Genomic DNA, 12760 nt, shown 5'->3' on the forward strand with positions numbered 1-12760 from the left:
TTATCTCAAAGATATTGCGAAAGTACATCTATGAAATGCATACTACACTAATCATGTTCCAATTTTTTTTTGTCCCACGAGGCGTATGATGATCATAAGCAAGGAACGTGCGTATAAAAATGATACGCATACGCCACCCGGTCTTATTTCTTTAACAACAAAGCCTAAAAAAACCAACTGCTCAATTATTGACTACATCAATTTGTACACTAGGACAACTACAACAGATGAAAACTATTTCTGGAGGTGATTCTCTCCTAAAGCCAAATGCAGACTTCTACAACATTCAAAACGCATTATAAACAAGTAAAAGCGAGCTAAGTTCGGCCGGGCCGAATCTTATATACCCTCCACCATGGATCGCATTTGTCGAGTTCTTTTCCCGGCATCTCTTCTAAGGAAAAAAAGGATATAAGAAAAGATTTGCTCTGCTATTAGAGCGATATCAAGATATGGTCCGGTTTGGACCACAATTAAATTATATGTTGGAGACCTGTGTAAAATTTCAGCCAATTCGTATGAGAATTGCGCCCATTGGGGCTCACGAAGTAAAATAGAGAGAACGATTTATATGGGATCTGTATCGGGCTATAGACCGATTCAGACCATAATAAACACGAATGTTGATGGTCATGAGAGGATCCGTCGTACAAAATTTAAGGCATATCGGATAATAATTGCGACCTCTAGGGGTCAAGAAGTCAAGATCCCAGATCGGTTTATATGGCAGCTAAAGCAGGTTATGAACCGATTTGAACCTTATTTGACACAGTTGTTGAAAGTAAAAATAAAATACGTCATGCAAAATTTCAGCCAAATCGGATAGGAATTGCGCCCTCTAGAAGCTCAAGAAGTCAAATCCCCAGATCTGTTTATATGACAGCTATATCAGGTTATGGACCGATTTAAACCATAATTGGCACAGTTGTTGGATATCATAACGAAATACTTCGTGCAAAAATTCATTCAAATCGGATAAGAATTACGCCCTCTAGAGGCTCAAGAGTCAAGACCCAAGATCGGTTTATATGGCAGCTATATCAGGTTATGAACCGATTTGAACCATACTTGGCACAGTTGTTGAAAGTAAAAATAAAATACGTCATGCAAAATTTCAGCCAAATCGGATAGAAATTGCGCCCTCTAGAAGCTCAAGAAGTCAAATCCCCAGATCTGTTTATATGACAGCTATATCAGGTTATGGACCGATTTGAACCATATTTGGCACAGTTGTTGGATATCATAACGAAATACTACGTGCAAAAATTCATTTAAATCGGATAAGAATTGCGCACTCTAGAGGCTCAAGAAGTCAAGACCCAAGATCGGTTTATATGGCAGCTATATCAGGTTATGAACCGATTTGAACCATACTTGGCACAGTTGTTGGATAAAATAACAAAACACGTCGTGCAAAATTTCATTTCAATCGGATAAGAATTGCGCACTCTAGAGGCATAAGAAGTCAAGACCCAAGATCGGTTTATATGGCAGCTATATCAGGTTATGGACCGATTTGAACCATACTTGGCACAGTTGTTGGGTATCATAACAAAACACGTCGTGCAAAATTTCATTCCAATCGGATAAGAATTGCGCACTCTAGAGGCTCAAGAATTCAAGACCCAAGATCGGTTTATATGGCAGCTATATCAAAACATGGACCGATATGGCCCATTTACAATACCAACCGACCTACACTAATAAGAAGTATTTGTGAAAAATTTCAAGCGCCTAGCTTTACTCCTTCGGAAGTTAGCGTGCTTTCGACAGACAGACGGACGGACGGACGGACGGACGGACGGACAGACGGACGGACATGGCTAGATCGACATAAAATGTCACGACGATCAAGAATATATATACTTTATGGGGTCTCAGACGAATATTTCGAGTAGTTACAAACAGAATGACGAAATTATTATACCCCCCATCTTATGGTGGAGGGTATAAAAAAGGTGACGAAGAAAATGCGAACACATTCTGTAGAAATGTTAGTGAGTTCTATGACAATATAGTAGCGACCTTTCGCTGCGTCAATTAAATGCTCACGAAATGAGCATCAGTTAACTCTGCTTCAATGCTGTTGTTTTTGTTGTGTGTTGTTATTTGACTTTTGTTTGTGTTCTGGCGAAGAACGCTGCGAATGAAGTCAGTACTGGGCTTAAGATAAAAATAAAGAAAACTACATTTATAGGATAACCTTTTGTTTTTTTTTGTATTTATTAATTTTTTGTTCGTTGTTTTCGTTTTCTTTACAATTGGACTAAAACATCATAAAAATAATTTAAAGGGTGAATAGTAAAAAAAAAAACAAATCAAATATAACTTTAAGGATGGATGGGGGTCAGTTACAAGTAGTTAGAGGGCATTAATTGGGCTTCAAAGAAATTCATTGGAAAATGCATATTTCGGTACTAAATGCCTGGACAATAATCCTTAATGATGGAATTTACTGGGACGGCTGCGTACACGGGCTCCATCCGGTGAGCCATAGGCAATGGCATGACTGGTGGCAGAACCACCTTCGCCAGTGCTGAAAGAATTGGCAATAGCAATGGCTCCACCGGAGGTACCTCCAAAATTAATGGGGAAGAAGGTGCCGGCAGGCAGGGGCTTTTGTGGTTTACCCGAACTAGATGCTGCCTTGGCGGGTTTTTTGGCTACAGGGCGTCGAGCGGCTACTGGAGCAACTGGAATATATTCTTCCTCCTCGGCATCGGCCACCGAAAGTTCTGTGTCTTCTTGTGACTCAGCAGATTGGTCCAATTGTACGAACACCTTCTTTTTGGAGGGCAAATAACGTCTGGCAGGTTTGGCCACGGGGGCTAAGGGCGCAGGGGCAGGCAATTCAGCGGCTACTGGAGTTTCTATCTCAACAATAGTGGGAATTTCAGCAGCAGCAGCTTGTTCAGCTTCAGCAGTGTAAGTAGCTTCCTCTTCAGCAGTGGCAGCGGCAGCAGCAGCTTCATCGGCGGAGGCAGCTGCCTCAAAATTATAATCGCGTGGTACCTTGGCAGATTCATCAGTCACTTCATTTTCTTCGGCAGCAACAACATCAGTCTCAACGGGCACAGCGGAGACAGCAACAACCGTAGGGGTTTCCTCACCGGCGGCAGGATAAGCAACAGCTTCACTCAGAATATCTTCACCATGCTCCACAGCAACATCGACCGCGGGACCAGCAGCGGCAATGTCAGTTTCCTCCTGATTGCAATCTTCAAATAGGTGAGAAGTTGAGTTTAAATTAAAAACTTTGCGTGATATCTCTTTATAGGCAACCAAAGGATAATGTATAAGAATTGTAATTCTATTTCAGCTATACCAAGCTATGATCCGATTGAGGCTGCTTGACACTAAAGTGGAAGTCATTGTGCAAAATTTCAGCCAAATCGGATAATAACTCCGCCCTCTAGAGGTTCAAGAGGTATAATCAGGAGATGGGTTTGTATGGGAGCTATATAAGGTTATGAACCGATTTGAACCATACATGGAACATTTATTGGAAGTTAAAACAAAACACTTGTTGCGAAATTTCAGCTAAATCGGTTAGGAATTGCGCCCTCTAGAGGCTCAAGAAGTCAAGATCCGATATCGGTTTGGCCCATTGACAATCCCAACTGATCTGTACTAATAAGAAGTATTTATGCGAAATGTCAAGCTCCTATCTTTCGAAGGAGTGGAAAGGTAGCGTGCTTTCGACAGGCAGACAGACGGACGGACATGGCTGGATCGACTTAGCCATCAAGAATATATATGCTTATTAGGGTCTTAGATCGTCACCTTAAGGTGTTACAAATGGGATTGGAAAGTAATTATACCGTCATCCTATAGCGGAGGGTATAAAAAAAATATTAAAATTATTTCTTACAGCTTACCATTCAAATAAGTGCCAGTGGCTACGGTCTCACCAGCGACCAAAGCTTCAGCGGCTTGAGTGGATCGAGCATAAGGACGAGCAGGTTGTACATACTGAACATACATCATGCGCTGAGGATTGGCATAGTATTGAGCAGGTTGCTGATAGTAAATCATTCCTGAAAAGCAGAAAAATTATGTGATAATTATAAACGTTGCCAACCAGATTCTCCATCGATGTTATTGTGAGTAATAGAAGGTAATTGTGAATAGGATGAAAATTTGCTTTCCACACTTGGCGTCAAGTTCAGGGAAGCCACAATACCCCCCAAGAATATATATTCTTGATCGTCTTGATATTCTAAGTCGATATATCCATGTCTGTTCGTCCCTCTATGGAAATTACGATAGCGGGTAAAATTTTACACAGAGCCTTCTTAGTGATGTTAATATGTAGGTCATTGGGGACTGCAAATGGGCCATTTCGGTTCAGATTTGGATATATAGCTCCCATAAGTGGTGGTCGTTCGATTCTAAATCTTGAGTCCCTAGAAGCCGCACTTGTTATTCGATTTGGAAAACATTTTGCAGGTAGTGTTCAGTTATGACTGTCCAACACTCTGTCCAGGTATGGTCCCATGCGCTAAAGCTCCCATATAAACGTGTGAACTTATAATGCAAAATCCTCATGTGACCAATCGTGAGATAGAATCATCCTTCGTAATTTCTTCCATAAATTCGAAAACCTTGCCGTTAAAAGGGTTGGTTCTCATTGAATTCTGCACTATTTGACAATCGCCCAAAAAAGGCTTGTGTCTATTAGTGCGAAGAAATATTACACAAGTAAAAGCGTGCTAAGTTCAGCACCACCATTGATTCCGCAAAAAATTTATCCCTATTAACTGAGATTGTATTCGAATTATTTTGCTCTCAAGAAGTCATATCGGAATAACGGTACTTGGGAGGCCTATATCTATATATATCATATTGACCGATTCGTATAAAACTTGCCACTGATGTTATAAGTCATAAGATAGGTTTTTGGGCCAAATTTCAGCCAAAATCAGGTAAAAATTTAGGGTTCTAAGTGCTGAAGAAGTCAAATCGAGGGATCGTTTTATATGGGGGATATATCTGTTTTTAGACTGATACTTTGCATGGACTTTGTAAGTCATAACGTTAGTCTCCTAGAAGCCTCAATTTGAGCTCAAGAAGTCTAATCCGAGGATTGGTTTATATGGGGGCTATATCCGTTTATAAACCGATTCGAATCATACTTAGCATGGATGTTGGAAGTCGTAACTCAAATTTTAGCCGAATCGGATGAAAATTCAGGCTTCTAAGGGCTCAAGAAGTCAAATCGGGGGATCGGTTTATATGGGGGCTATATCCATATCTGTACCGATATGGCTTATTTGCAATCCCTACAATACAATGACCTACATCAATAAGTAGTATCTGTGTAAAATTTCAAGCGGCTAGCTTTACGCGTTCGAACGCTATGGCGATTTCGACAGACGGATGGACGGACATGGCTAGATTGACTCAGAATGTCGAGAGAACCTATATTTCGCAGATTAATATTTCGATTTCATTTCATATCATGTGGCGATTGTTCCGCTGAGTGGTACAACGGAATTTGATTGCCTGAAGTCATGGGAGATGTTCGAAAAACGAATCATTGTTCACCATGTCAATGCGAGCGCCTTTTTATTCTGCCAAGACGTCGAATTGATAGGTCATCCTCCGTACAGGCCTGACTTAGTACTCAATGACTTCTTTTAATTCCCTCATATTCAGATAAAAAGGCGTGGCCAAAGATTTTCGTCGCCAGAAAACGCTGTTGAAGCGTTTTGAAGGTGTTCCTATAGGAGTAGAAAAAGTGTTTGGTTTGAACGCTCGCAGAAGTGTATAAATATTGCTGGAGTATACTTTGAAAAATAGTGAAGCCATTTTCTATAATAAAATTGTATTTTTTTTGCCGTGAATATTCCATTCACTGAATGCTGTCCGATTCAAGTTTAAGCTCAATGGTAAGGGGTCTCCTTTTTTTGTAGCCGACACGAAGTTGTTTATACTTTACGTGTGCGTCTGTATGGGTTATCTCTATCAATTTACTGTCTGTGGTTAACGTGGAGCACCGTGGAGAGTACGACATTTAGTTATGTTATTCAAGTTCTCTTACTTCTCTTCTATTTATTAATGGTCAGTCACTCTTTTGTTCTTTGGCTCATTACAACGTTAACAGTTTAATGCATTGGCATTTTAGCCAGAAGCAAATCGTAACATCTTTGCTTGAACTGTATTTACAGTGAATAGTTAGAGAGAATAATTTTTGGAATGTTTTATACAGTATTTTTTATGCAGTTAGGTTTTATACAGTATGCTAGATACATAAGTTAAAGCTATACCGTGGGTGATTTTATTTATTTATTTTAAAAATCACCATTTGTTCAAATGGTTCCTAGAAACGACAGTCCAGCGAACCTTTTGGAAAACATTTTGCTGATTTAATCAGTAAATAAATAAAATTCACACACGATTGCCCAACGTTTCACTCGAAAGGCATACTGTTTAAAAAGTTTAGGCAGAATCTGATATCGCAAAATGTAATGTGCAGGCTATCGTGATTGCGATTTTGGCCTTGTCCGGGGCCTATTCGGGCTACTTTGCCACTAAACAATAATTTTGAGACCAGAAGCGCAAAGATAAATGAATGCTCGAACAGCATGTCGGAAAGTATGTAGCTGCAATATGCTCACATTGAAAGGTTATTCGATTGGCAATCAAAGATTGCTTGGGCAACACATTTTTTAATTTGTGTGTTTTGCTGGTGCTAGATGTCTTTTTGAGGAGATCTTGGCTGTTGGCATTTAATTGGTTCGTTACTGCAAAAGCCATGCTTCAACCATTGCACTGCTCACTAATTAGTGAGTAGGTTGAAGCATAAAGTAAAGTAAATAAAAATTTGAAAAATATTTCTAAAAAAAATTTTCGTAAGAAAAAATTTTAAAAAATCCTATAGAAAACAAATTTTTAAATTTAAATTTCCTAAAAAAAAATTTTTAAGGAATTGAAGTATTGACAAAATGTTGACCAAATTTCTATGAAAACAAGTAAAATCGAGCTAAGTTCGGCCGGGCCGAATCTTATATCCTCCACCATGGATCCCATTTGTCAAGTTCTTTGGCCGATTTCTCTTTATAGACAAACAAAGGATAGTGGATACGAATTGCTATGCTTTTTCAGCTATACCAAACTATGAACCGAATGGGGCCGTACTTGGTTTGGCTATTGGAGACCAAAGTGTTTGCGTCCAAAGAATTGCGTCCAATAACGGCTCAAGAAATAAAATTGGGAGATCTGTTTATATGGGAGCTATATCAGGATATGGACCGATTCAGACCATATCTAATACGTATGTTAAAGGCCGTACAAGAAGTCGTTGCCAAATCGGATAAGAATTGCTCCCTCTAGAGGCTCAAGAAGTATAATTGTGAGATCGGTTTATATTGATGCTATATCAGGTTGTGAACTGATCTGAACCATACTTGGCGCAGTTGTTAGAAGTTAGGACAAAACATGTTATGCAAAATGTTAGCCAAATTGGATAATAATTGCGCCCTTTAGCGGCTCAAGAAATCGGTTTATATGGGATCTATATTAGGTTATGAACCGATTTCAACCATACTTGGCGCAGTTGTTGACGGTCAAACCCAAACACTTCAAGCAAAATTTCAGCCAAGTCGGTTGATAATTTCTCCCCTTAGAGGCTCAAGAAGTCAAGATGCGAAATCGGTTTATATGAGAGCTATAACAGGTTATGAACCTATGTGAGCCATACTTGTCCCAGTTGTTGATGGTCAAGCCTAAACACTTCATGCTAAATTTCAGTCAAATCGGATAATAATTGCGCCCTCTAGAGGCTCAAAAAGTCAATACCTCAGATCGGTTTATATGGCAGCTATATCAAAATATGAACCGATATGCGCATTTACTATCTCATCAAGTTTTTGAGTAAAATTTCAAGCGGCTAGCTTTACTCTTTCGAAAGTTAGCTTGCTTCGACAGACAGACTAATGAACATGGCTAGATCGACTTAAAATGTCATAACGATCAAGTATATAAATAACTTATGGGGTCTTAGACGAATGACGAAATTAGTCTACCCCATCCTATGGTGGAGGGTATAAAAAGTTTCTCCCAAAAACCCATGTCCAAAATGAAATGTTAGTAGACGACATGGGAATGAGAGCAGAAACAACGCAGGACATGTTGAGGCTTTTGATGAAAACCCATCGTAGACACCGAAATCTCGGAATAATGAGGTTGATCGAAGGTTTATCATAACGGAATTTATGGTCAATGAAGCCTTGAGGAGCTTCAATTCATTTAAGTCAACCGGACCTGATGGAATATTTCTGACGTTACTACAAAAGGAGACCGACTATCTGGCGCCTCACCTGGTCACTATTTTCATAGCGTGCCTAGGACTTGCATATACTCCGAAAGCCTGGCAGGTGGAATATTTCTGACGTTACTACAAAAGGAGACCGACTATCTGGCGCCTCACCTGGTCACTATTTTCATAGCGTGCCTAGGACTTGCATATACTCCGAAAGCCTGGCAGAAGGCAAGGGTGGTGTTTATACCCATGCCCGGCAATGCAAGTTATGCGACACCAAAGCCCTACAGGCCTATAAGCCTTACGTCCTTTCTACTCAAAACCATGGAACGCAATGTGGATTCCATGATAAAGAGTAGGATATCCAGCGAACTGCTTAAATAGGAATGTCAAGGAAAGGTCGGTGGAGACTGCCTTGCATGACGATGTGCATAAAATAGAAGAATCCTTCGATGCCAAGACGTACACATTGTCATCGAGGGGGCGTTTAACAATGTGCGGACTAACACATTGATCCCATTCTTAGACCAGTACCGGGTGCACCGGGTCCATATGCATTTTATCGCCACTCCTTTGGGTGACCACCATAAATAACCTATTACGGATGGTGACTAAGGGGGGATTTGAACCCGTCTGATACGCAGACCATGTTATAATACTTCTTAGGGGTAAGGATTCGAACAAGCTATGCAGAAGGGCCAAAAGGGTCTTGCATATGGGTTGGGCTAGACTTAGGGGTCTCAATGTTGACCCAGAGATGACAGAAATACGCCTGTTCACGAGGAAGACGAAGGTGGGCCAATTTGATGCACCACGTTTCCTCAATAAAACGATTTCGATATCTGACAAGGTCAAATACTTAGGTGTGATCTTGGACAGGAAACTGAATTGGAAGTGTCACATTCTGGATCGTACTGAGAAGGCTCACAGATGTTGGGCACTATGTAGACTGGAGGATAGTCCACTGGCTCTACAGAAGCGTGATTTGACCAATACTCACTAACGCTTCAGTAGTTTGGTGGGCTGATATGGAGAAAAAGTGGAACGTTAGAACCATACAACAAGTTCAGAGAACATGTTATCTTGGCATAGGTGGAGCGATGAGGACCACACCTTCTAGGCCACTGGAGACTATTCTAGTTATCCGACCCATTGACACACAGATTAAATGTGAGGCAGCCACTGAGCCTTTGAGACTTAAGGCGATGGGAGAATGGATTGAGGATGGGAGCAGCTCATACCATCGCGGTATAATCGAGGCGACGATAGGAAACCTGGAAGGAAGGGAAGAGGTTTCCGAACGGATACCTGAGACGATACTTGAGGTCGAGTGCGAGACACTGCTGCCAGTGGGACAGTTTTGGACTGACGGAAACCTAGTATTGCCGTCTGGAAGATCATGTTACACGGATGGATCAAAGCTAGAGGACAGAGTGGGCCTGGGGATCTACGTTGAGAACCCAGGGATTGAAATCTATTTTAGACTGCCTGACCATAATACGGTCCTGCAGGCGGAGATCCAGGCGATCAGTAGGAGTGGGCCTGGGGCTCTACGTTGAGAACCCAGGGACTGAAATCTATTTTAGACTGCCTGACCATAATATGGTCCTGCAGGCGGAGATCCAGGCGATCACGGAATGCGTCGATAAACTTGGCTAACCCGAAGCCTTTCAGGTCGATGCAGTCCGATTTAAGGGAGTGGGCGACAACTATGGAACAGCGAAACAGTCGGTAGGACAGCAAAAATCCTATGGGTTGATCCGGATCGTGAGAGGACGAGGCTATTACTGAAAGGTAGTTTCATGGAGATCAGTATAGCTTTTGGTGTCATAACGGGACACATAGGACAACGAGCTCACTTATGCAAAATCGGTGCGGCAAGTTAAAATGATGACATGTCGGAGCATTTTCTATGTTATTGCCCGGCTTTCGCGGCTAACAGACACCGGTATTTAGACTGGGACAAGATACCAGACATAACTTAACTTAGGGGCGTGGTATGGAAAACAATTAAGGGTTTTGGAAGTAGCAAGAATTTCTTAACATAAAATGTTCTTTTTCGAGGTTACCTTTTAGTTTTTAGAGCTTAGGTGCATGTCTATAGTGGCATGGGGCAGATTAATATCTGCACCCTCTTTTCAATCTAAACTAACAAAACCTTAGGCATCATTCAGTTTTCTGAATAAGGAATCGCTTGAAGAAAAAGTTTTATGACAATTGTGATTTCAGATTAAGTATTGAAATGTTGTATGTAATTGTTAAAATTTCTGAAAAAAAAAATTTCAAAAAAAAAAAAACTATTATAATAGCCTCTATAATAGTTTTTTTTTTTTTGAAAAAAAATATATATAAAGGGTGATTTTTTTGAGGTTAGGATTTTCATGCATTAGTATTTGACAGATCACGTGGGATTTCAGACATGGTGTCAAAGAGAAAGATGCTCAGTATGCTTTGACATTTCATCATGAATAGACTTACTAACGAGCAACGCTTGCAAATCATTGAATTTTATTACCAAAATCAGTGTTCGGTTCGAAATGTGTTCATTCACCGTAACGTTGCGTCCAACAGCATCTTTGAAAAAATACGGTCCAATGATTCCACCAGCGTACAAACCACACCAAACAGTGCATTTTTCGGGATGCATGGGCAGTTCTTGAACGGCTTCTGGTTGCTCTTCACTCCAAATGCGGCAATTTTGCTTATTTACGTAGCCATTCAACCAGAAATGAGCCTCATCGCTGAACAAAATTTGTCAAAATTTGAACACATTTCGAACCGAACACTGATTTTGGTAATAAAATTCAATGATTTGCAAGCGTTGCTCGTTAGTAAGTCTATTCATGATGAAATGTCAAAGCATACTGAGCATCTTTCTCTTTGACACCATGTCTGAAATCCCACGTGATCTGTCAAATACTAATGCATGAAAATCCTTACCTCAAAAAAATCACCCTTTATATGTATATATTGGAAAACTTTTTTTTTCAACTTTATATAGTTTTTTTTTTGTTTGTGTTTAACCATTTTTTTTCTATAATTTAGTTTTTTAAATTAGTTTTTAAAATTTTGCACATTTTTCATCGAATATGATCACTTTAGTCTTTATATGTATTTTATATTTTTGTTTTTGGTAAAATTTTCACACATACTTTTCTTAGCCGGCAAAGCACTGCCACTGGCAATAAGGCCCACCACCACAATTAGAGCAAGACTAAAATTCATTTTGCTTTTTTTTTCTCGAAGTTTCTGTTGTTGTGAGTGTCCCAGGAAGTTTTCGATGGGTGTTATCCTTTAAATATTTCACGAGTTTTTAATTTCAGAGCTGATCAGCCTGGAGCTAAACTTAACACTTAAGTTTCCACCAAAGAAATGATGGCTACCCCTTGATTTGTGTTAGATTTATATACGCGTAAACTACTAAAATGGCACAAAACAAAAACAAAAACTTCAACCAAAATTGAATATTAAAAAAAAGAAGAAAAAGAAAGAAACAAAGGCAAAAGAAAATATAAAAAGAGCGCACATATCATTTGCCATTACTTACGTACTGTTCCGGCGGCATATTCCTATGTATTCAATCCTATGTTCAATAGTTACAATTTGTTTTATTTTTGTTGTTGTTATTGGTATTTTTTACATAGCCAACTTTGGCGGCTGAAACCATTGTCATCATCATCATCGCCAGAATAGTTGTTGCCGTCCGTTGTCGCGTTGTTCGTTTGTCTGGTCATTATCACTCTACCTTCACCCCCTTGACAGGTAGTATTGTCATGGCTTTCGTTGCCACTTAGCATGCATGGAACGTTCTCAAAGTTGCGAACTACTCCATCATCATACCGATTTTAGTACCCAGTTGGGGAACTTCTGCTTCTTTTTTGGTGGCTTTCTTGTGTCTACGTTGGTTTATTGTTCGCCTGTCAGTCTAACCATACGTTGGGTACAAGGATGATCATTTTTTCTTTGCGTATATCGAATTTGGGTAGCAATTTGCAAACATGGTTTATTTGCTGTAGTCAGTCGGCGGTATTGTTACGGTTCGGAAGTTAATATGAATGAATGAAAACAAAAGTGGAATGAAATTTTGAGTTTAATGAAGAAATTTAGAAGAAATTTTAAATTCGATAAAAAAAAAACTTCCAAATTTTGAAATGAAATCTGATTTTTATAGCCACCACCATAGAATGGGGGTATACTAATCTAGGCATACCGTTTGTAACACCTGGAAAATTCGTCGAAGACCCCAGAAAGCATATATATTCTTGATCGCTCGAAGTTCTGAGTCGATCTAGCCATGTCCGTCCGTCTGTCGAAATCGCGATAGCGGTCGAACGCGTAAAGCGTAACTGTTGATGCAGGTCATTGGGGATTGCAAATGGTTCATATCAGTTTTAATTTGGGTATAGCTCCCACATAAACCCATCTCCCGATTTGACTTCTTGAGTCCTTGGAAGCCTCAATTTTTCTCCGATTTGGCTGAAATTTTGCACACAATGT

At 39.9% G+C, this 12760-nt stretch overlaps 1 protein-coding gene across 2 annotated transcripts; it reads right to left on the reverse strand.

Annotated features, from left to right (window-relative positions):
• Nucleotides 1–2311: 2311 nt before the first annotated feature.
• On the reverse strand, nucleotides 2312–11886 carry LOC106095193 (translation initiation factor IF-2). Of its 2 annotated transcripts, none has more exons than XM_013262439.2 (3): nucleotides 11811–11886; nucleotides 3879–4037; nucleotides 2312–3218 (listed from the first exon to the last, which is right to left on the reverse strand). In XM_013262439.2, the coding sequence occupies exons 2-3, from the start codon at nucleotides 4033–4035 to the stop codon at nucleotides 2440–2442; spliced, it is 936 nt and encodes a 311-aa protein (XP_013117893.2). In that variant the 5' UTR covers nucleotides 4036–4037; nucleotides 11811–11886; the 3' UTR covers nucleotides 2312–2439. The 2 variants fall into 2 exon arrangements, with proteins under 2 accessions (XP_013117893.2, XP_013117892.2); XM_013262438.2 differs by lacking the exon at nucleotides 11811–11886 and adding an exon at nucleotides 11416–11615.
• Nucleotides 11887–12760: the final 874 nt, after the last annotated feature.

This window comes from Stomoxys calcitrans, chromosome 1 (genome assembly GCF_963082655.1).
Source record: "Stomoxys calcitrans chromosome 1, idStoCalc2.1, whole genome shotgun sequence".
Lineage (NCBI taxonomy): Eukaryota > Metazoa > Arthropoda > Insecta > Diptera > Muscidae > Stomoxys > Stomoxys calcitrans.

Bases quoted from the DNA above. Each gene is read 5' to 3' on its own strand.
- LOC106095193 (XM_013262438.2), bottom strand. From the start codon at position 11,488: ATGAATTTTAGTCTTGCTCTAATTGTGGTGGTGGGCCTTATTGCCAGT. The intron at 4,038-11,415 runs GTATGTGTGAAA...TCTGCTTTTCAG, and splicing joins TGCTTTGCCGGCTAAGAAAA to GAATGATTTACTATCAGCAA. The intron at 3,219-3,878 runs GTAAGCTGTAAG...ACCTATTTGAAG, and splicing joins CACTGGCACTTATTTGAATG to ATTGCAATCAGGAGGAAACT.